Below are 25,191 nucleotides of genomic sequence, written 5' to 3' on the forward strand. Positions count from 1 at the left end.
CTTGAAAGATATCATATGATATCAACAGTTTTCTCTAAAATAAGTTTATTACTACATGCATTTGCAATATGTATCATAATATATTATCTATAGGTAAAACACGAAACTTACAGCCAACAGCAAGTTTAAAAATATAGTTGCTCCCACTCAAAATTCGACCCCAGTTATAGTTTTAATTGGTTTTCTTAGCGTTTCGTTGACAATAGAAACTGGTTTCCGTTAACCGTTATGTGAGCAATTGAACAAAACTTTTTGTTCGAACGATACCCGTAATAAACATTTAGATACTGTGGCGCCATGAGAGTAGGTTTGTTACGAAATTGGAATTTCCTGAAACGATTCTAGCGAGGTCACGTTGAAGGCAATGGAATTTTCACAGCGATATGTGTGAAAATAGGCGGACGAAACCATCTCCGAAATATCTTATACTATAACAACAGATTAATTCTTTTATATTTAAATATAAAAAGGTATATCAAAGTAAATTAAAAACAGCACTTATTATTTGTATCAAATTATTATTTAAACGGAGTTTGATAATATGGTGACTTTTGTGAAAAAACACGATTAAGTGCTAAAAAAGTTTTTTTTTAATAGAGAATAAAATACACTAAACCTTGGGGAAGGACATAAGCCATAATTTTATTAATTAAAAGGCATGAACTGATTGAAATTAGGGATTAAAAATTGCAAGTGAATTCGTTATTTTCAGAGATAAAACGATGAAATGTTGTATTTGGGCACTTGATAAACATTTGAGATTTATAAACATTTGTTCGAGCATTTTTGAAACTAACACACATGGGGTTGAAATAGTGAGGTCCTATAGTGTTTATTTCACAAATGCTTACTTCTATATTAATAATCAGATATACTATTATTAAGACTGTCCACAATGACATGGGGTATCCGCTCTATTATCCGCAGCGGAAAAAGCAGTTTGTATGTATATTATTTGCAAAGTATCCGTAAAAATGGAAATGCTACCCAAAGTAACTACCATGCGGACGAAGTCACGGGTAAATGCTAGTAATATACAAATTACACCTACGACAACATTTTCTCTCGAATTAAATATAATAAAATTTATAAAGAAATACAAGATTGGTTTGGAGCAATTCAAGCTGGAAAACATTAGTAAAGATTATTTGAGTGTTGATGAAATGCAACCAATACTGATTACTGACAGCGTATATTAACAGACCAAGAAATGTATCAGCACTCCTCAAACTTGCATGAAACTTCATGTAAAAAATTTCAGATATTACAATTATAAACACGACTATTTGAAGATGGTTTGGTGGCAATAAAGTGCCGCGTTTGGGTTAGATCCTGAAGAAGCTGAAATGCTTCAAATTGAATAATCGCTCTCAATTTATTTTAGATCGGAAACACGACTACCAAGTCCAAGACCAGCTTCATATTGCTGATAAAAATATCTGTTTGTTCGCAGTGTAGACTGGGGATGAATACCTAATGAATGTCGTCAAAGTTTGTAAAGGTGATTTATTTTGGCGTAAAAAAATGTTACCGAAGTTGACAACATCTTAATCTTAAAGCACTATCAATGCCAATGCGAGAGATCTTTTTGTATTATTTTTCTCAAATTTTATAATATGTTTAATTTATGGACCCTTTTAAGTTTTTTCATGTACACTATAAACCTCTGGTTGCTTGCCTAATAGTCTTCGGACTCTTGATTTAAAAAAAGTTGTCATCTTATTCATATCATATCATAGTGGGTACCGACTAGTTTCGGACCATTTGGAGGTCCTGCACCAGGGTGAGTGTAGTGGGTTCGCTAAAACGTCCCGTCTCATACTCAAAGCCGTGTTAAATAAATAATGTTGAGACAGTCTCACGAAAATTTTAATTTAGTATCAAAATTGTTTCGCGAACCACATTTGTTCTTCCAACGCATACCTTAGTAACTTCGCGTATTGACACGCACCACCGTGCGGGCATGATAAATGAGCATTGACGATTCGTAATAGGACTCTTAAATCTAAGCACATATTACTTAGTTTTATAAGTTTTTATTTATTTTAATAAGAAGTTAAAAAGTCACCATGTAATAGAAAACAGACCATTTACAAATAAATATGACTTTTCAGTTAGATATTTCATAAAATTTAAGATTTATTAATTTCGGCTGATTGAAACAAAATTATTTTATTATTATATACCTTAATTGGTAGCGACTTGCGTGACGTATTTATTCAACGGTGATGTTAATGGAGGCTCGGTCACTCTACCGGTAAAATACGCAATGCAATTTCAACTGAAGAAACCTATTTATAACGTTTTTTAATTTTTCATTATTTTTAATAATTATTCGCGAGCTTCCTCATGAAAATTGAATTAAAAAAATAAAATCAACCATGGAGGCGAGGTACCCCCGTTTTCCATTTACAACCGCAAAGGGCGCCGGAAAACAATCTCGCTTTATCTTGATAGGATTCGGCAGGCGTTGTCGTTGTTCTTATTATTTCAACAGTACGAAGCCCTCGGTGCTTAATTAAGACCAGCACTTGTCCCCTTCTATTAATAAATTTATAAGAAATACGTTCTCAGGGTACTGAGATTGATAGGAGACGTGAAAGTCAAAGCGATGTCAATGAGATGTTGGGTGCGATTTACTGAAATTGTCCTTTTCTGTTTAATGTGTTTGATTTTAGATTTTAAACTTAAGGTTAATGGGACCACCTTTTCTTTTGAACAGGTCAATTAATTTCTTGAATCTTGTCAAGGGAAAATATTGATATTGTAGGATTCGAAATGTCGGGTAAGTAATAAATTTTCATTTTTACCAGACAAATAACTTAACATTAAAACCTACGTAATGATTTGAAATAATTGTAATAGGCATTTTTCTGAAACTGTATTTTTTTTAAGTTATAGATATTATTAATGTTTGTCTAATTTACACTTAATCGACAAAGCCCAGTCGTTAAGTTTTTGCTGTAACCAACAGGCTTAATTTTAAAACATTGGCATATTATTGGTTGGCTTAAGTCCTTTATAAGTCATTTACCAGTAGGAGGCTCCTTTGCACAGGATGCCGGCTAGATTATCGGTACTTATTTCTGCCGTGAAGCAGTAATGTGTAAACATTATTGTGTTCCAGTTTGAAGGGCACCGTTGCTAGTGAAGTTACTGTGCAAAAGAGACTTAACATCTTATGTCTCAAGATGACAAGCGCAGTTGTAGTCCCGCTCAGAAGATTTAGGATTTTTCAAGAATCCTAAGCGGCATTGCATTGTTATGGACAGGGCGTATCAATTACCATAAACTGAACACATTGATTGTCTCGTTCCTATATTCATTAAAAAAAATATAATCCATTATAGTTTAATATGTAAAAAAGTATCGGTAATCTAAAAACTAAAATTTCATTGTTGAAGTACGGTCGATGTGGCCGTACAGATTTAATAAAACCTAACATGAACATATTATTTTGATATGACGTGATCTCGATATTAAGCTTATTAAGTATAATATAACTTCTATCCATCTTAATAATTGTTTAAGGCTGAGTTGTGGCATAAGAAAATCTACCAGTAGATATTTAAAAACTTTAAAAAAAGTATTTAAAGGCGTGTAAGCTCGCGTTGATTAAATAAGATATAATAAATTATTAACAATGTAATATTGGGTTATCCAAAGACGTTGTTTCCTGGCATAAAGTTAATCAACTTAAGGACTATTTGGGGTATTGGGACGTATTGCGCATGTCGCAGTTAGCCCCTGCTGGAGTAAACCAATGACGAACTTTAAAGCAGTTCCATAGCGCAAACCTAACAGCACGCTTGTGATGACTGTCTCTATGTGAATCACTGAGTTCTACCGCGATCGGAACATTAACAAACAATAATAATGTCTTAACACTTTTTGTTCGAGTGTTTTCATCAATGAAATCAGTGTTATGTGAAGTATAAATTTTGGAATTTTGTGATGTATTCTGTTGGATAAATTACTATGAAATTGGTGGAAATCGGAAACTTGAAGATGACTTTTTTATTGCTGATATGTCTGTGTGGTAAGTGGATTATTTAATACATCTTGAAATACTGTTTTTAAAGTGGTCCATTTGAATAAAATAAATTATTTTATGTAAAACTAAAAATACGTACGAGAAATTTCTCAGGTAGTTTATTAATATTTCAAATAAATTGTAATTTTATTAATATTTTCAAAGAAGATAGATAATTTATCATATTATGTGGGAACAAGCCGATAAATATCACTGTATTAATGCCTCCATTAAATAATGTCGTTGGTAGTCTTTTATTGTACAGTCTGAAGACAGGTTGAAACTTTATCAGATAATCTTAGTCTCATATTATCTTTCTTACAATTATTGAACATTTCCATATACTTTATAAAGCATGTAAAGTGTAAAACACAATATAAATTGTATTAATATTCAAAGAACTTATCAAATATTAAATTAAAACAAAAATGTTCCTTGTAAGCTAAATAAAAAGAAAAACGTATTTTTTTGAGGTGTTTTACCTACTTAAACATTTTTATATTTGTTTCAAATTTGTTCGCGAGTAAGCAAAAACATTATTTGTAAAAATAATGTCAATATAAAAAAGGGTATACCTAGGTAACACTGAAAATATTTAGAAAATGAAAAACGGCTTAATGTAGAAAGTTGCCAATACTTTTATTGTTTTTCCAAGTAATCTCTGTTCCTCTCTACACATCGTCGCATTCGATGGAACTACTGAGAAAAGCAGTGGGCCCATTTTTATACGCCTTCACCGCATCTTCAGGGCTCGTAAAGTGACTACCTCGAATTGTATCTTTAGTTCTTGGGAATAGATAAAAGTCGCAGGGCGCCAGGTCAGGACTCTATGGCGGATGACTTATTATCTCCACACCTGCCATAGTCAAATATTCAACAGTCCATTTCACGGAGTGCGCTGAAGTATTGTCGTGGTGAAGGAAGATCCTGCTTCGAGGGCGCTGCCATCGAATTTTTTATCATTTTTTTAAAGAACGTCACTCACGCGGATCATCATTGCGATTGCTACGTCCATGGTTAAACTCATTAAACCAATTGTAAACAGTGGCACGAGATGGAGCTTCATTAAGAAATGCTAATCGCAGCCTATCATAGCTTTGTTGTTGACTAACCCCACAACGAAAGTCATAATAAATCATTGACCGAAAATTTTCTCGCGTTAGGTTCATTTTCACGTGTAACAAGAGTTTTAAATTTGCCGCCAAATCACAAAAACAAATAACAAATGAATGCAATATACTACATTAGGTTACCAAAGAGTTCTAAAATTAAATTTCCAAAAAAGTTTTCATTAGCAATGTTTCTAATTGGTCAGTTCTAAGCATTTTCAGTGTTACCCACGTACAGTGCATTATGTGTAGCGATGTACATATTATTAATAGGATAATGATAGGCTTATAAATCTGTAATACATAATATATTTAAATGGATTTGAGACCCTCATAGGGGACTGAATTTTCATAATATTGGAATGTGTATTGTAGAAACTTAAATGAAATGAGATTTTATTTGATTACACTTAAACAGTCCCTCGCGGTATATTTAACCAGTAAATTTATATTTATTAAAACAAAACAAACCTTAAAACTATATTTAACATACTTTGATAAAACTAAATTAAATAATAATTGAGTTGTCTATATTTTGTTTTAAATTTATTTTTAGTAAGTGTACATACGCACATTACGGCTTTTATAAAATCAGTTTAGTTTGATGTAGGAAATTCTTGAATTTGATGAAAATTTATATTTTCGAACAACTTTTCGCCAAAAAGATTTCGGAATATTTTAGAAAGTTTGAATCCTTTTTTTAAATATATCCGTCTATTAGTCATAATGACAGCTTCAGCTACTTTGCAAACTTTTATCATATCATTTGATGGATATACGAGGCCACCTTTATCTATAACCATCAACCTCCTATAACTGTACTTGCAAAATTTTATAGCTCAAGGTCAAAATTCTATAAAATATCCTAAAAATTTTAGATAGAATTTTTCTCTTGAGAGTGTCGAAATATACGTTTATTTTGCAGCATAAGCGGCTGTATATTTTTGAGGCTGTAGGCTTGAAGTTGTTTTAATTTTAGCTCCTAATGCGTCCACGAGCTTGTCTTTACAGACTGACAGACGGACGGCGGTAAACAAAGTGGTCCTCTACGGGTTCTGTTTTTTGCTTTTGAGCCCAAAAATATTTTCAATTACATCTGGACAAATAAAATAAATACTTTATTATAAATGCGAAAGTTTGTAAGAATGTCTGGATGTATGTTTGTGACTTTATCACGTAAAAACTGCTGACTGGATTTTAACAAAACTTTACATTAATATTATAGCTTACACATCAGAATAACGTTTAGACTATAATATTTAAAGATATTGTGTGATTTATCCCAAATTATACGATAAATGTCAGTAAGAAGGAAAAAAAATCTGCAATCTGCGAGCTATTCATGCGTGCACTGCGAAAATCTGTTGGAGCTTCAAATCTTATAATGTATAATATAATTGGACGCAGTTCCTGAAAACGTTCCAAGCCACAAACATCACATTTAAAGGAATTCGTGTTTAAAGTTTACTAAATATTAGTAAATCCCGTACTTGTGGGTTGGGCTACTTAGTCATGATGTCATTTAAAGAGTAACATTAGGGTTGCCATTTTTTGTCAGTCTGTTAAGGTGAATCACTTGACCAGTTTTGTGTTCTTAATTCAATTTCGGCATGATTGTGGTTTGGAATGTTTTTCCGGAATTACGTTCAATTGTTAATCTTAAATATTCCTGGAAAAAAGCCCGCGAATGCATATATATAATATATCTTTTATGTGTAAGCCATTTTCACGAAAATAGTGAATCATGAATTATTAATATTATAAACGCGATAGGTTGCACGAATGTATGGATGATGTAGGTTTGTTACTCTTTCACGCAAAGACTACTGAATGGATTTTATTGAATATAACGATAAGTGTATAAGTAGTCGGATTTGTAAGTAGTAAAAATTCTACAATCTACGAGGTAGTCATGTGTGCACTGCAAATAACTCTTCTCTTACTAATATTATAAATGCGAAAGTTTCTAAGAATGTATGGATGTTTGTTGTTACTCTTTCACGCAAAAACTACTAAATGGATTTTGAAGAAACTTTACAATGATTGTTATAGATTACACATCACAATAACACATAGGGATATTGATAAAGATAACGACTTGACACAGTAGGAAAAACCCGTTGAAGTTACTCGTATATAATATATAATGGAAATGTTTAATCTTAAATAGTTCTACAAAAAAGCCCGGTTTAGCATATATCTCTCTTTTATGTGTAATCCATTATCGCCATAATAGTGAACCATAAATACATTTAAAATTTATATAATTATGATATATATTTATTTCTAACGCACATATTTGAAAGTAGCAAATTGATCATTATACCAAAATATGTACTTTTATCGCATCTGGTATTTAAAGTAGATAATATTTTTCTATTAAACCACATTGTTTGAACAGATATTTGAATGGTTATGACGATGACGATAAACAACCAAGTGCTCGATGTTATGGTGCGGTCCGGTGGCAGGCGGTGGGACGGGCTTGCAGGCGAACGGATGACTGCGACTTTTTAATGACTATCAACAAATCGCAGGGTCAAACCTTAAAAGAGACAGGCATACGTTTGCACATGCCATGTTTTTCCCACGGCTAACTCTATGTGGCTTACGAATTTCTAAATCGCAAAATCTGCATGTTTATTCTGACAGAAATAAATCATTTAACTTAGTTTATAGGAGTTTATTGCATTAGCCTATAATGCCAGTAGTGTATAACCTATAACTTTTGCGTTACCAATACAGCCATACCTATATATCCTTACAAACTAAAGCACTAATAATACCTATTAGTGAGAACATCATAAAAATACTCAGTTCAAATTTACATATATTACACAACATAGTTCTTAACGAAATAAGAAAATAGTTTCTTTCATTTAAAATCATTATCAAAATTTTCAAGAGAATAATCTTTTTTTATGGAAAAACAGGACTCACCAGCGTACAGGCAACCTGGTTTTAAGCGATCACCGCCGCCCACATTCTCTTGCAACTCCAGAGAAATCACAGGAGCGTTGCCGGCCTTTATTTCTGGATCTACTGAACCGACTTTGAAAATTCTGTTACCAATATAAGACCACATTTGTGAGTGGCATTGATATGCTGTATATTAACCCGAAAAATGAAAAGACTTTGTCGAAGTAGTCGGATTTGTAAAGTACGTCGGAGAAAAAACAGTCGAACACTAAAAATAATTTGTATGGCAAAATACCATTTTCCGGGTCAGCTAGTATAGTCTAAATGTTTGTCCTGAATTCTAATGAGGTTGTTGTATTCAGCGATGACGTCAGCGTACAAGATCACTCAGCTGAAGGTGCCGCTGTACGCGGACCCCCGCCGTGCAGCCGAGCTGAGTTGTCACTTCATAATGGACGACTACGAGCTGCATTCTGTCAAGTTGTACAGAGACCTGGACGAGATATTCAGATACAATCCCTCGCAAAAGGTAATTTATAATGAAGATATTATCTAATGTATCGACAAAGTTCATTATATTATGTGACTTCATGTATATTTTACAAATTCCAGTGGAATTATGTATGCAAAATAATGCATTGAGCATCTCATGCAAATTATTATAACTCTTGTTTCATAATAGAGCTTTTGTATGCAAATAATTAGCGGGCTAATGTACTCGTTGAATGGCTCATGTATTATTATATTGAAGTGTGAAATAATTCTACAGGTTAAGGAAAACTTAATATGATTATTTTGTATGACTAGTATACCCCAAAGGCTTATTGGGAATGAAATTTTATATTTTCCGATCTCTTCGGTAGTTCTGAATGGACTGAAATTATTTTCCTTTGTTACTCGTATTGTGTTATGAAGTAAGTGGCTCCCATATGATGGTAGGTTGGTAGTGACAACTGTTTATTTTTATTTCACGACTGGAGCGATAATTAAACTAATCCAAAACGTGTAATCAACATGTATACCTTCTTCATGGCTAGGTTTTTCAACTTTTCCTGAAATAAGTATGTTTTTGATTTTAAAGAGAAATGCATAAAATACGACACACAAGGATAAGAGGCATCACCAAAGCTACAAACACTTTGACCTTCGCCCAAAATCGGAAATGGCATGGCTGGACATGTAGCGAGAATGGCTGATAAGGTGGACCATAAGAGTTACCAATTGGAAAGGACCTTCAGGCAAGAGGAGAAGGGGAAAACCCTTAGCCCGCCGGGACAATGATCTGAAAAGATTAGCTGGCATAGACTGGTGCTCCATAGCATAAGACCGATAAGAATGGGCATCTTTGGTGGAGGCTTTTAACCCATAAAAACGAACCCTTAATTTTATATATTTTTAATTTAATCTTACACTTATAATACTAAAATTAACCAAAGCTAACTTACAAATACTATGTAAATTTGTGTTTAGTGTAAAAAACTATTGCTAACAAGTAACAAAAAGGCTTATTATAATAATTATTGCTTTAGATTTTGATTTAAATAATTTGCAAAAAGAGGAAGTAATAAAGGTTAATTTATAAAAATGGTAATGAGTTTCTTGTCACTTTTTCTCCTTAAAGCTCAAATTTTTCCGAAGTGGTGGTAAATATAAATATAGTAGTATAATGGATAAATTTTGTTCATTAAAGTTATTTTTTGATTTAAATGAATAAAATTCTGATTTGTTTGACTAAAAAAAAACTGACTTAAAAGGAAATGTATTAAAATAATTCATTCTACTCTTCTACTCGGAAAGCAGAATGATTTTGCAATCTATCTTATATATCTTTTGATTTTTTTATCAAAATTTTGATAATTTTCTAATCTATTTTCAAGTAAAATCTGCTGCCGAATTTTTTAGTTTGTTAAACTCAAGTGATTGAATTGGAAATATTACAGGTTGGCCCACTTTTGATAACAATATGGAATAAAAGCTTGTTTTTAAATTAATTTTAATTGAATTTCCTTTTAATTAAATTTTAACAGCCTTCGATACGTTTGTACAACGTGACCGACGTGATGGTTCAAAGCGGGGAGTGTGAGAGTCAGTGGTGTATGGTACGAGTTATGCCCGCACCGGTAGCAACACAAGCCGCCTACACCTGTGAGATATCAACAGAAGGACCCAAGTTTATGATAGCGAGGAAGACTAAACAGATGACTGTTTTAGGTGAGATACTGGTTACTTATGTAGAATATTGAGTGTGTGGTGTCTGGTGCGAGTGATGCACCGGTAGCCACTCGCGCTGTCTACAACTGCGAGATATCTACAGAAAAACCCAAGTTTCTGATAGCGAGGTAAACACATGACTGTTGTTGGTTAGTATTGTTTGTGTTATATTACCAGTTAGACCACCATACGTTGAGTATTACTTTTTAACTCCTGTGCAATTATTATTTATCTGACTGTACGACGTTAAAACCTATATTACAATTTTTTTTTCATTACGAAGGATATTATTTGATTGAACCATTCCACTACTTTAGAGATTAAGATTGCATTGTTCACGTCATCAAAAGCAGTATTTTGACAATGTAGTTTAAAAAGTAAAGAAGTATCATCTTCAAACAATACTATCTCATGCTTATTTTGTACCCAGCTGACCTTTTACCGTTCACCGCAAAAATATGAATCCTGTTGCCCAAATAAGACTTCAAAAGGCTAAGTGCTTCTTCCTTGATACCATAATGATGTAGTTTCCTGATTAAAATTACATAATGAACTCAGTGTGAAATACCTTGGATAAGTCACAGAAGACACCAACGGCATTCTGAGAATTTTCTCAGGCTTCGAAAATTAGCTGATAAAACTCATCACCAGCGTCTGTTTTTGAGCGTCCCCTTGATGAAACAAATTGTTTGGAGCTAAAAAATGGCTAAGCAATTATTCTCAAATACGCTTTTCAAATACTTTTCTTAGCGTTGGTAAAATAGATATAAGCCTAAAATTTGTGGGGTCAGAAGAACTACCGGCTTTTAATAATGGTATGACTTTACTCTGCTTCATTAAATCAAAAAACACACCATTGTCAACATGTATTGATTAGGCAATGATTATTAGATTATAATTTTCCCAAGTGGGGGTAGTGATTTAAATAAGATCAAAAGTAATTCTTGAGGAATGGATTTAAAATAAATCTTGTGAAGATTTGAGTACCTTTCACAATATGCTTTGCAGTTGATAAATTGGAACCGGTTAGGCTCACTCACAAAAATCGCTTATTACCTCCATTAACACTAATAAAAGTGTAAATTTAACACAATACTGTGTTTAATGAGAGTGAAGACGATGTCTGTTGCTACCAAAGATGGTCGCTACGTAGACACATAACGTCACGACTTGTGTTCGTCACACAAATAATGTAAGTGAACGACGTCTGTAGCTGCACAAGTTACTCTCGGCTGTGAAATATCTACTGAGACTTTCAACATAGTTACGAAATTGTTCCGAAGTGTACGCACTTTCGCTGTTTCATTTTCTGTAATGTAGATACGACTGTGTGAATGAGTGAAAATCAATATCAAATCTTAAATTAAGAACAACAGATCACTCGCGAAAAAATTTTGTTCAAAAATATAAAAATACTAACGTTTCCTCTTTATGATATTATTATGGACGTGTATATTATGTGATATTGTTATAGTGCAGAAGAAGACATTATTAATATTAACTATTACCCGCCAGCTCTGCCAGATCGAGATCCGGTTATAACTGGTGCTCCGAGATTATTGAAGCCTGGAGAGCAGGCACTGCTGAACTGTACCTCGGACTATTCATTACCAGCGTCTGTTATCAACTGGTATATAGACGACGAGTTACAAAAGGTATCTATGATGAGTTAGTTACACGTACGTCATATAGAAGCTACCGTCAAACATGTATTAGAATCTGATACTATATATTATCTAATAATTAGATGAAAACGGCCGTAAAATTGGCAAGAGAAGTAATAAACATATTTCACTATGTATCATTCGAACAAAGAGTGCGAACGCTAGCGAGCTTTTAAATATTATTAATTAAAAAAATACACTTTGACACGAAAATGGTCCTACTTTCTTATTTTCATATTAAAAATTAGTATGACTATATTTAATTTTTTAACATTAATTCAAAAAAAATATTGTATTGTATATTATTTTTATGACTAAATGAAAGTGCGAATTCAATCACATGTATTTGAATTATGTCTAATTGACTTCGCGGTGCGATTTCAGATCGAATTGTCAGTTAAACCTTTACGGCCTTACAAATAAATAAACTTGGTATAAAGTTATAACTGATGATAAACAAAGAAAATGCAAAATTTTTACAATATCGTTGACAACACTGTCAATACAATGATAATTCTGAAGTTTTCCTAATGACAAGCTGCCTTGCAAATAAACGCGGGAAACGTTATACGTCCGAATAAACCATCCGTAAGCAAAATGTCTATTTGACACATGAAACATTTTACATAGTCTTGGTTTATGCTTAGTTATAACTTTATTTGAGCTACTTTTAGCTACTTTTATGGGATTGCCTAGGTACTGCAGTGCCTCGGGTATGTTTGCTGAATCAAGGGTGCCTCATTTCTATGCTGTGATTGGAAAAGAGTTGCTTCCTTCTGGGATAGACTCCGCAAATCTCAGAAGCGCATTCTCCAAACGGTTTGTGACGGGATGCCTAGCAATATTTTTTCATATTGGCTATCTGTGCATAAAAACAAAAAGAGTAAATAAATGACGGTGCCATGACTTTATTAACCTTTCCAGATAGATTATTATATAATGTATTAGAATATTACAACTTATTTGTTTCATAATATGTATAGTGGGTAATTTTGCCTTTAATAAAAACTTATTATTATAATTATTATGCCAATTTTATTTGTAAGGCCCTACGACGGTAAAATTTGCACTAATACATATTTATTGATTAGTTCAAAACGAGTACGCTAAAACACTCAATATATTTCTTTTGCACGTAGTTTTTTAAAATATTTCGGCTTTTCCTGTTGTATTTGTGTTTGTATTTGATTTTTCTGTTTGCTACAAAAACAGTTGAATAAGAGTTTCGAATAAATGTGGTAACAATGCTATTAAAATGAACATTCAATCAAAAATTCATCCCCGAGCAAATTAAACTGGCTAACTAGAAATTGGAATAACGTTGTGTTAGTATAAAGCAACTCTCGCATCACTGAATAGCCTGCACTCTCTGGATGGCCTAACACGTTTAAACCATTTACCCTCTGAGTTTATTCATGGAATCAGAAATGCTATTTATTTCGGTTACTATCACTTATGTTGGCCATCTTTAAAAGTAAAGCAAGCCCAAAATTAAATATTGGTAATATTTGTATTGGTAATCATAGAAACTTAGATCGTTTATGGCCGTTTTCAATAACTTAATTCTAGTTACAGATAGATTGCTATCACCGTTTAATGACAAGATCTTATCCATCCATAGCTATATCCAATATAGTTTGTTATTAGTTATAGTCCAATACTATCTGTCGATAGGTTATTGAAATGTAAGTTATCGTAAAATGATAGATTTGTCTACCTCTACTAAGTTAAACTAAGGATATAGGTGATGGAAAACGGTTGTTATACGTCTAGATAGACTATCGGCCGTTCCCAATATATTATCTACAGATAGAGATAAATTACTACCTTTTACTGTCAGTAATTAGCTGCCAATAATCTGAAGCTGTCCCAATATACCCGATAAGTCATTCCTATCGCCTTATATTGGGACGCGTGAATTGCAATTTCCATACAAACTTCTATCGGTGGTAAGCTATACGTCGTCCCATTGACAAACAGCGTGTACGGCTAAGGTGAGTTACCGTCGATGAGTTTATTGGAACAGAAAAGTCAACGATAGTTATGATTTTTATCTCAAGTTAGAGATAGACTGAATATTGGGAACGGCCGTATGACAGCTGTGAAAACGTCGAAATAATTTAAGTTTAGAACTAACCTCTATTTAGAGCAATTCACGCACCCTATCACATAGTGTCATACAAATTGCGAGTGTAAGACGTAGATTGTCACGCACACTAAACTAATATTTCTGGCCTGTTGTTATAAGTGTTTTAACAGCGAGACTCTGAGAAATGAAATTGTAATGTCTGTTTGCCCTATCAAAATATTAACACCAAAAAATTGTTCACTTATTATTATTAAATTATTAATTAACTCTCTGAAACTACTGTATATACTTCTATATGGAAACATTTTCCGAACTCTTTTATTGGCAGATAATTTATATTAATATAGTTATGTTACTAGAGGACCAGACAGATGTTGTTCTGACCGATCGTTACAACTTCAGTATTTTTTTTGATTCGTTGATTTGACAATAATATTATAGCTTTACATGGTAAGGCCCAACCTCAATTTAGGTCTCATCAAAATTCTGACACAGAATCTAAATTTTTAAATGACAACCCACCGACCTTATATTGGGACACAGTTTTATCGTTCTTAAATTACTGCATAAAAATACATTTCCAGAACTGTTGGCAATGCCATTCAGATATAACCGTTTGATAATCATAAGGTTAAGAAAAGACTTACTTATCTCCACGAGGCCACCGTTCAGACGAGATGAAACATAAAAAACATTTTACTTGGATCAAAAATGTCATGTTGACAGTGTCAAAATTAAAGATGTATTCAAGGTATTCTTTTTTGATGGCAGATTTAAATTGGCGGGCTTATTTAATTAAAAAAATACTTTTCAATAAAAAAATATTTTTCATATCATAATATTAGGTCGCTGGGCCGCAATTTCATGATTTGAAAAACTGTCTTGGGCCGAAATGTCCACATATTTTTTTCGATAAATTAGGTCATTTGGCCTTACGACGATATTGCAATGAAATTAAATCAAATAAAATATAAAAAAAAATTAAATCAGGTATTAGGGTTAAACTAAATCACTCATCACAATCACAGTGTGGTCACAGTTACAAAACTTGAGAGGCATCTAGTTGATAGAGCTTTGGTTGAAAAATAAGTTGAACGATATTGTGTGATAATATAGCAACCCTATTGGCTTGAATTTCCAGCTGTGCGATTTTATGTTAAATGAAACGGAACTAACATGATTTTCAATGAGGTACGTATCAATCCTTTGAATAAGAGGCATCATGAAATAAATTATGTATAATTTCAACAAAAAATCGGTTAAAATGTTTCCTTTGGAATTAAGAAATATGTGATTTTTCAACGATATTTTACTTTTCATTGTACTCGTTCCAATACAACATCAAAAAAGCGCTTACACCTTCCTTAAAGGCCGGCAACACTCCTGTGATTCCTCTGGTGTTGCCGTACCACTACAGGTGAACCGTACGCTGGTTTGTCCTCGTTTTCCAAAAAAAAAAATCATTCGATTGTTTAATTCTTTTCAATTTTATACAAATATTAAAAAGTAAGCAGATGTTTTATATGATTAATTTTGTTAATTTTACATTATAAATTCTCGTTATTTATATCCATTATAGATATATCGTTTTGAATAACTAAACGACCTATTGATTGAAATCAATCGTATATATCCATATTATCGTACTATAAATCGATACAATTAACAATGTTGTTTTTGGAATTTTTCTCGAAAGCAAAATTAATATTAAAATGTAAATGAAATATCACGCAATAAAAAAACTCTATTACTTTGCCCTATTTGGGTTTTGATTTAGGCAATGATTTTAGATATGATGATAAAAATATTGATGAAATAACGCGAAAAGTATTTAAATATTGATTCTTTCGTCATATTGAGGAGTTTTGACGAACTCCCTCGCTTAACTTACTGTATTATTCCTAATTCTAATATTTTAACAGGATTTATAATTTCATTGAAAAAATAATATATGTAATAGCCTGAACCTTGGCTTCGGACGGAACTGAGTGAGCCACAGCCAGGTGGTCTTCGGGCATCGTCGAGGGTACTTCGCTTGAAGATGCCTCCAGAAACCACAGGCACGTTGAGAGTCCGATGTGAAGCAGTACTTATGGTGGAGCCTCCAGTTGTTAGAGATACTTCAGCTATCGTAACTTTGCTGTCTCAAACACAACTCTCTAAATACGTGTCAAAAGCAGGTTTGTTCATCCTTTACATACTATAAAGAATAAAATTAATATATTTTAAGATTTTCAGAAAGGTTTAAATTGTAAGATTAAAAAAACTACACGAGCTAGCAGCTGATTCCACCAATGGTTGCGGCAAGAAATGTGTTGCGAATCACATATTTTAACGTGGCGGTCAGTAGTCAACCTTGGCTGCTTATATTTATTATATATACTTTATGTATCCAACAATTGCTCCGTACATATACTAGTTATATTATGTGGTTCAAAACTCACAGATGCCTATAATCTTTCCACAATTGATATTGTAACCAATAAAGTTGTAAAAACATTTTCCTGGTTAAATTAAATAAATTCATCTGTGATATATCAAGAAAATTATATTCATATTTATATTATTTTAAATACCAATGTACGATAGAGGCTAGAGTAGACTAGAGACTAGCTAGAGGGCACAATCTTAAAAGAAAAACTTCCTTATTATACGAAAAGGATGTTTCTGGTTAGAGAAGTGTGCGAAGATTTAATTTAAATAAGCTCCTTGTGTTGATTGTTCACGTGAAAAGGAAAATATCTCATAATATTATCATGATAAATAAGTTTTCTCCGGGAAACTCTTGCAGAGATATCTTTTTTATGGTGTTATATAGTTTTTAAAATACAGTAATCATTTTTCTTTGTTTCAGATATAAATACAGCTCATGTAGTAAACATTGCTGTTATATGGACTTTGAATAATTTTTTTTGAGTCGTTGGCTTATGAAACAGAGCCGATTTCTTATGTGATATATAAATTACTTGAGTGTACGTTATATTATAAATTAATGTTAACTTTAAGATAATATTAATTAATTTAAAATTGTAACTGTTTTGTGAATTAAGTATTCTATTATATTCGCAAAATTATAAAAATTAAATAATTATATGTCGTTTTTATTTATTGACAATAGGAATATACTTTTATAAACTTTCATAAACTTATTACTATGCAAACAAACATTATCTTAATCTAAAAGTATCTTTTTTAAATATATAATTGGAAAACCACTAGAACAAAAAATAATAATCATTGATTCACATAGTTCTTTGCGAACGCAAACGCTTAGCGATTTGCGTGATTTTTGATTCGGTAAAGTAACTTTAGCCAATAAAACTATTTTTGGCGAAACTAAGAATATGGTTTAACCACATCTAGTAATGCAGTAGTCGTGCTCCTATGTTTCCTGAAGCCGGACTGTAACTGTGGAAGCAGATCATTCTTTTCTAAGAATCCTCTGAGCTGTTCACATATTACTTTTTCTACGAGTTTTGAAATACTTGGTAAAATACTAATCGGCCTGAGGTCCTTAAACGAAGATGGATTTGTGGTTTTACGCCAGGCAGATGGAAAAGTTGACGATGCAAGGAGAAATTGATTAAAGCTGTTATAATATTACTTGTGTGCGGTAGAGATAACTTCAACATGTCTAATGAAATTCCATCACACCCCAATGCATTTGAATATAAACTTCGAAGATAGTTAATAATATCAGTATCTAATATAGTAGTAATTGAGAATGAGAACTCCCCTATCTTATGGTTAATGTAATAAACAATTTCAGAAACAGGTGCAATTTTATTCCCTCCTACATTCTCCGCCATACAGAGGTGGTCTGGAAGAACAGTTTCCCCTTTGTTATGTATGTTAATATTTTTTTATGGTCTTCCAAAGAATGCGCGGGTTGTTCCTATTTAAATTTACGTAGATACTGAAATAGTATTTTTTTCACGTTCTATGGCATCACAGACGATTTTTTAAATTCCTAATAGTATAATTTATATGCATTGTTTTTTGATATTTTAGATCTTCCACGCATGGTCATGATTTTTTATTTTTACGATTTTTACAGGAGCAAGTATATCAAATATAGAAAGCAAGATGTAAAAAAAAGGGGAAACGTTGGAATTTGAAAATTAATAAGCCATAAACCATCTAGGATAAATTTCGCATCGAATGGTTGTAGTTTCCTGTCGATACGATCAGTGGTTAGGCGTGATTGAGCCTCAAACAAAGACCATTTTCATTTTATATATGTATAGAGTCGTAGAAAAAAATTACGTTGCATAACTAGGTCAAAAAAGGCTCGTGGCGTCATTATTTGTGATGTTCGCCTGCGGCTCACAACTACAACCGACGACGCTCTTTATACAACTTGCATAAAATACTATTGCATGACAAAAATTTACGAAATTATCAAAACGTTCACCTTATGGTAAGCGATACCTACTTCCCTCCCATTACGTCTTCCCAATTGGGCTCGTCACTTTGCAACGATGTTTTCTGTTTATTCCAGTATTTTAACTACGTGTAGTGTCCTTCAAAGTGAAACTCAATAATTTATATTATTACCACTTCACGACAGAGAGGCGCTGTGGTTCTCACCTTATGAATATTTTTAAAATATTGTATCGTTTTCTACGAAAATATCTATAATTGGTAGGGAGGGAAGGGATTTTTGAAAATTTCACCCTTAAAGGGGTGAAAAGGGGCTTGAAAGTTTGTATGGGGATGGAGTAAAATTTTAAGTAAGGGACTTGAAACTTCGCGTATGGACTCCTTATTACAATATAAGAAATTGAATCTCAGCATTTTGAAAAAATTTACCCCTAAAAGGGTTAAAAAGGCGTGCAAAGTTTGTGTGGGGATGGAGTAAAATTATAAGTAAGAGACTTGAAACTTTGCGTATGGACTCCTTATTACAATACAAGAAAATGACTTTCAGCGTTTTGAAAAAATTCACCCCGGTTAAAAAAGGGGTTAAAAAGGGGTGCAAATTTTGTATGAACCGATTTAGATGAAATTTGGTATAGAGATAGTTTGAGACCCGGGGAAGAACATAGAATAGTTTTTATCCCGGAAATCATCCCCTAAGGGGATGAAATGGGGGGTGTGGAGGTTTGTATGTCGCTACAATATTTAAATGAGACCCACGCGGACGGAGTCGCAGGCAGAAGCTAAATAGGGGTGCAAAGTGTGTATGGGGAAACTCCTTTTTTGAGCTATAAAAATAGGGGGTTAAAATGTTTTTTTTGACATTTGGTTACATGGTATGGAGTGCCCACCTCAATTTTTTTTTAGGGTTCCGTACCCAAAGGGCAAATACGGGACAGTATGACTAAGACTCCGCTGTCCGTCCGTCTGTCTATCTGACTATCCGTCACCAGGCTCATGAACCGTGATAGTTAGAAAGTTGAAATTTTCACAGATCCTTTTGCCGCTATAACAATAAATACTAAAAACAGATTAAAATAAATATTTAAGGTGGCTTCCATAAAACAAACGTGTTTTTTTGCCGTTTTTCTGGGTAGGGTAATAAATTTAATATTAGCAAAAGTAAGAAATAACCGGGGTATCGCTTTGGCTGTCGCGTCATCAGGAATCGTTGCCACACTACTGGAGGGAGGCAAAACTGATCACATAACTTTCAGGCTGCCTCTTGAATTACTTTCTTCACTTCAGATTTATTAAATCTTAATCATACCTAAACTCCATTGTGCAATATCCCAAAACAAAGCAACGCAGCACAAGTGTTGCGCGATTGCAAAATTATAGTTTGGGACGAAAGCACTATGTCGCTTCTGTCATTAATGACACTATTGAAGGCGTTCGAAGGCGCTGAACTTCAATACAACTCTGTGGACTCTGTAGCAAATACGGTAGATGGTGTTCAGTATCCTGTGGAATTCTTGAATGCTTTCAACCCGCCTGGACTACCAACTCATAAACTTGTCCTTAAAGTGGAAGCTCCAGTAATGTTACTGCGTAATCTGAACCCTCCCAAGTTGTACAACGGGACCAGGTTGCGTATAAAAGCGTTACATAACAATGTGGTAGAGGCCACTGTCATTACTGGTTGCGCTAGAGGTGAATCCATGTATATACCATGCATACTTCTAATACCATCTGACTACCCGTTTGAATTTAAAAGGTTGCAGTTCCCCCTAAAGGTCTGTTTTGCAATGACCATTAATAAATAACAGAGTCAGTCGTTAAAACTGGCAGGGATTGACTTAAGGGGGGACTTCTTCTCACACGAGCAGGTTTACGTGGCTTGTTCTAGAGTAAGTTCGCCGAGGAGTTTGGTCATACTAGCAACTCAAGGCAGAACCACTAATATAGTGTATAAGGAAGTACATATATAGCTAATGCAACAACAATAACAATATTGTTGTTTAAACAACAATAATATCATGCATTTACAATAATACATTGTAATTTGTAATATCACTTTGTTGGAAAACTTCAGCACAATTCTACCACCATACCGAAAATAGCGCATAAACCTTATTCATTAACCTACCTGCTAGAGTATTTCAAGCGAGTCGTATCATCGTTGCAAAGAGCTACGATATAAACAAGTTCCACGCGGACGAAGTCGCGGGCAGAAGCTAGTTACCTATATTCTCAAAATGATAATCTTAATTTCGCCTTTGTGTCTATTTCAATAAAAAATAATTCAATATCTTAAAATGTATTTGTCATTGCTGGTCTTTATTGTACAATAGTAAATAAACAATTTAGCTGTTTTCGTTATAACGTTCATATAAATGGGCAAAATTTTAAGTCGCAAACAACCAAGTAAGAGTGTCTCAATAAAAGTGAATGAGTCTCCAAGGAGTATTTGTAATTCCGTCGTCTCCTCGTTGGATCATATTATTTGTTTTACTGATACAAATGATCTGCGGTTCCTACAGAACGTGCCAAAATAGTTAAATTAAAGTAAAGTACAGTTTGTTGGTAAAATTGTTATGTATAAGACACTAAAATTGTAAATGTCTGGCGGGTATCCAGCCCCCAGAATTACAATAGAATGTAAATATACGGTCTTTAATTTAGTTCTAAGGCAAGGTAACTGAATAAGATTCTAATTTAATGTCCCAAAATAATGATTTTGATTTGTCCATAATCACCATAATCCTGTATACAGTTTGCTACATTTAAAGCCAACATTAAAAATATCATCTCCAAAAAATTTACATGATATTGGTTGGTTGCCGAGATGAGTTCATAATGATTTCACTGTAAAACAGTTATCACAATATCTCTAGTTGAGACAAGTTGTACTCGTAAGCACTGATTCTATTAAAACATGTGGATTGGCGGCAATTATCCATTCTCGTTTCTTGTAATTTGGTTATGGCAAATAATAGTGCAGACGATTTTCTGTAGATAGAGAAATACCATAGACAACAGACTTATTGTCATCTGAGCGGTAAACTTATGACAGTTGTCTCTTGCGCCGCATAATATATTAACAAATTGCCACCGAGCAACACATTTCATGACCTAATCGTTAAGTTCTCGGTGTAACGCAACGCAAAATCTTTTTCGCACACACACCTTAGCACCAGGAGTTCGTAGAGCATTAGCGGGGTCCCCCAGCTGCAGACCATCTGGCCTCGGTATCTCAGGTACGTCGGCCTATTATTTAACCATAACTGATTTCCATTTTAATAATATGTGTTTGTCTACACACGCGCTAATACAACATGGGTGCAACTCTTTTGTCACGTTGCGGTTTTTTGATACACATAAACAATATTATCTTCTACAAGATGTAAAATTAATTTTTCATCGTACACGTGAGGTTTGCCCCGGCGAGTGGCGTTGTGTTTTATTAATGAAAGGTTAAAGGCTAAATTAGTTTGCGAATCATCTAATTACACATGAACAAAGCTTGCTACGATCTGTCGAAACAAATGTTTTTTTTTAAGAATTTTGCACAAGTAAAGCTAGCAGCTATACCAAAACTTTATTTAATATTATGTTTCTGAAGTTATACTTCTTTAGGTGCGTCATGAAAAAATAATTAGAGTGAAATTTTAAGATGCGCTGCATCACTGTAACACAAAAGTAACATGTTGAAGTTGGTTCCCAAAATTTTTGATGTTTGCGTCATTCGTTTTTTTTTTTGGTTTCTTTGTCCATTATAAGGACAGACAGAGGGTTCAAGCCCATACAGCCGTATTCATTATTTATTAATTAATTGTGAAAACCATATTTCTAAGATTTTACAAAATTGTTCTTTCTAAAAACGTAGAATAGCACTAGGGTTAAATCATTTTCATGACTTTTACTTCGTTAGGTCCAGGAACTATAACTTCTTGCGTGCATACATAAGACACACACACTTTTTTTTTCTTATGGAATAAAACGATAAATGAGCATACGGGTCATCTAATGGAAAGTGATCGCCCACCATACTCTTTTGGAACCCCCAAGGAATTAAAACAGCGTTGCTGAAATTATAAAGCATTGAAAAAATGTACCTTCAAAATCCGATAACACATTGTGGTACATACGCGGCGGACGAGGATCAAACCAGGGGCTTCGTGGTGAAAGTCAACGGCATAGCATATTGTAATACTTATAATTTGATATATTTAATCTGGATGAAAAATAACGTAATATTCATTAAACATTACTAATAATTTGCGAATGAGAATAAAAAAAGCATGAAACTACTTTCTAGTTGCAATTGAAAAGTACAATATTACTTTAACGAACCACTATTGCATAGGTTCACTTATTATAGAGCCAATATACATATATAAAGGACCACAAAACACTTTGACATTATAAAGGGAATCTTATAAAGGATCTGAATGGGCCATTTCCTGGAGAATCCTTATCCCGGCTGTATGACGGGCATTATCCCTGCGTGAATTTGATTCGCCACAAAAACCTTGATTTAACTCAAGAATAGCAATTATTTTATAAATCGTAAGGGACTCTATTGGCAGTAATTGACGGGATATTTATAATTATTCGAGAGTATGAGAGATTCCTGATTTTAATTAAGAAATTGTCTTGAGAGTAATTGTAATATTTAAGGAGCTTTATTCAAGAATAAATACGTTTTTGAACTTCTCGAAAACTAATGTCCACGAATGCAGCGCACAGAGTTAATCCTTGTGCTTTTAAATAGTTGCTGATTAAAATAGAATAAAATTAAATGCACACTTATAAAATTAAATCGGAATTCTTAGGAATTATATAAACTGGAAGCATAAAAACACCATTGTCTCCTGCAAAAGTTTTTGTCGTATCCTGCGAATATTGAAATTGGTAGCAGGAATTATGTCAAACAGCTTTTGGAAACATTCTCCGTAATTAATGCGGTAGAAGACTCTACGGCACCCTTAGGCCTGGGACCTCTGTAGTCCTTCTACGCCTCTGTGAAGCGTTGGGCAACAGCTCTGCGATTCTTCAGTCAACTCATACAGACTTTACTCGAACGAGATCGTTCAGATATGTTATATATCAGAATATCACAGCTCAGACTCGTTTAATATCCACAAAATAAAGAGTGCCTTAAGTAGTTTTCACGTCAAAAGTATTTCAGCGAAGTGTATAACTTGTACCAATACCATTATACCAATACCGTTATACCAACTGCGTTTATTTGCTACTGTACTCATGTAAAATATCACTGCAATAACACCATACTCCACTTTGTATAAGCTTTTTAAATTTGAAATTGTTTTACATTTGTGTATTAAACTAAGATACTGTAAAAGTAGTAAATCTCATTTGCAATTTTTTTTTTCAGTATTTATGGCAAGACTAGGTGTATATCAGTTCTTGTATTTGTGGGTATAATTTTACTTATAATAAAAACTTATTGTTTCTGAAGTAGACTGCGAAGTCATGGATAAAAGCTAGTTAAATAGAGATCCACCCTTTCAGATGATATTGAAAACATAATAGAATTACTTGATCGTAAACGAGCTAACGCCAGATGCCTTCATCCTTTAGCAAACGATCACTCCACTCTATCTTTTCTCACAAATGATGTCAGTAAAACCATGTTATAAATAATGTAAGTAGTCGGCAAAAGCCAGATTAATTTTGATACGCCAATGAACCCGTCGTCAATCTTCACGTATTGTTTTATTGAAAAATGATTATTAGAAATGGAATTGGAAATATTTCAATTCAGCCGGAAACAATGTAGGATGTATAAATAAAATTCTCATTTAATGAGACAAAGGATGACAGATTTAATATAAGTATTCCGAGTTTCTTGGACTGAAAGGTAAGTACAATTCAGTCGTCGAAATATATATAATCCTGATTTTTCCAATCTAAATTATTACATGTTACGAAATTCAAAATAACCGTTCAAAGACATTTTTCTAGTAAAGGTTACTATAAAATAAATGACTCACTTACTGATACCAAAAACTGCAGCGACCACCCTAAAGTTTATTAATTTTATTACAAATGTTTATTAAAAAAGATGGACCACGCTATGTTTTTGCGCCCGTTCTACTCAGGTCTGAGGTATAAATTATCGAATGGGTGGAAGATGGTAAGAAGTTAAATAAATTTGTATTAGTCTTTAATGCTGAGGAGAAATGGTTGAATAAATAAATATAATCTCAAACAAACTTATTACGGATTATATGAGGGTTTTATAAGTTCACGTAATCCGATCCTTACTGCAAATGAACGCTGAACCCAACTTTGTTTGAATAAATGGCCGACACGATTAGATCCTTTCTGTTTTACAAAATGGAATTATAACAATTTATAAGCTAAAGTCTTAACAACAGCGAAGTAATAATATGTTTATAATATATAAATATCTTACAATAAAAAAATATATTATCCTTCGATTTTCATATTCGGTAGCAGTAAAAATATAATAGTTCAGCTTTAGTAAAAGCGAAGGAAATAGAAAAATCAAAATTTATTCTTTTTTATTTTTTTCCATTGCTGGTTCTTATAACGAAATTGTAGAGTGAGTTTCAGTTCAATATGATATGGTATACATAATATACTAAACTCCATTTGTCGTATCACCGCTCTTCGACAATACTTTCCTTACAGTTACGCCTAGTATCGGAATTCTGGGTCTCGAAATCTCGACTGATTGTCAATTCCGAAGCAATCTGGAGAGCAAACTAAATTGGCTTCGAAGATACTAGGCGTCGTAAATAGAGCATGGCAATA

The 25,191-nt window shown here is 33.2% G+C and overlaps 2 protein-coding genes across 2 annotated transcripts in view; both read left to right on the forward strand.

Moving 5' to 3' along the window:
• Positions 1 to 25,191, forward strand: part of LOC126979262 (uncharacterized) — a 287,778-nt gene that overhangs the window by 259,052 nt on the left and 3,535 nt on the right. The window lies entirely within an intron of this gene.
• LOC126979246 (uncharacterized) lies at positions 3,796 to 17,116 on the forward strand. Its single transcript, XM_050828521.1, has 6 exons — positions 3,796 to 4,039; positions 8,424 to 8,590; positions 10,089 to 10,272; positions 11,788 to 11,927; positions 15,986 to 16,205; positions 16,880 to 17,116. The coding sequence occupies exons 1-6, from the start codon at positions 3,979 to 3,981 to the stop codon at positions 16,939 to 16,941; spliced, it is 834 nt and encodes a 277-aa protein (XP_050684478.1). The 5' UTR covers positions 3,796 to 3,978; the 3' UTR covers positions 16,942 to 17,116.

This window comes from Leptidea sinapis, chromosome Z (genome assembly GCF_905404315.1).
Source record: "Leptidea sinapis chromosome Z, ilLepSina1.1, whole genome shotgun sequence".
Lineage (NCBI taxonomy): Eukaryota > Metazoa > Arthropoda > Insecta > Lepidoptera > Pieridae > Leptidea > Leptidea sinapis.

Coding starts and splice junctions, on each gene's coding strand:
- LOC126979246 (XM_050828521.1), top strand. CDS start 3,979: ATGAAATTGGTGGAAATCGGAAACTTGAAGATGACTTTTTTATTGCTG. Junction 4,040..8,423: donor ATTGCTGATATGTCTGTGTG/GTAAGTGGATTA, acceptor TGTTGTATTCAG/CGATGACGTCAGCGTACAAG. Junction 8,591..10,088: donor GATACAATCCCTCGCAAAAG/GTAATTTATAAT, acceptor AAATTTTAACAG/CCTTCGATACGTTTGTACAA.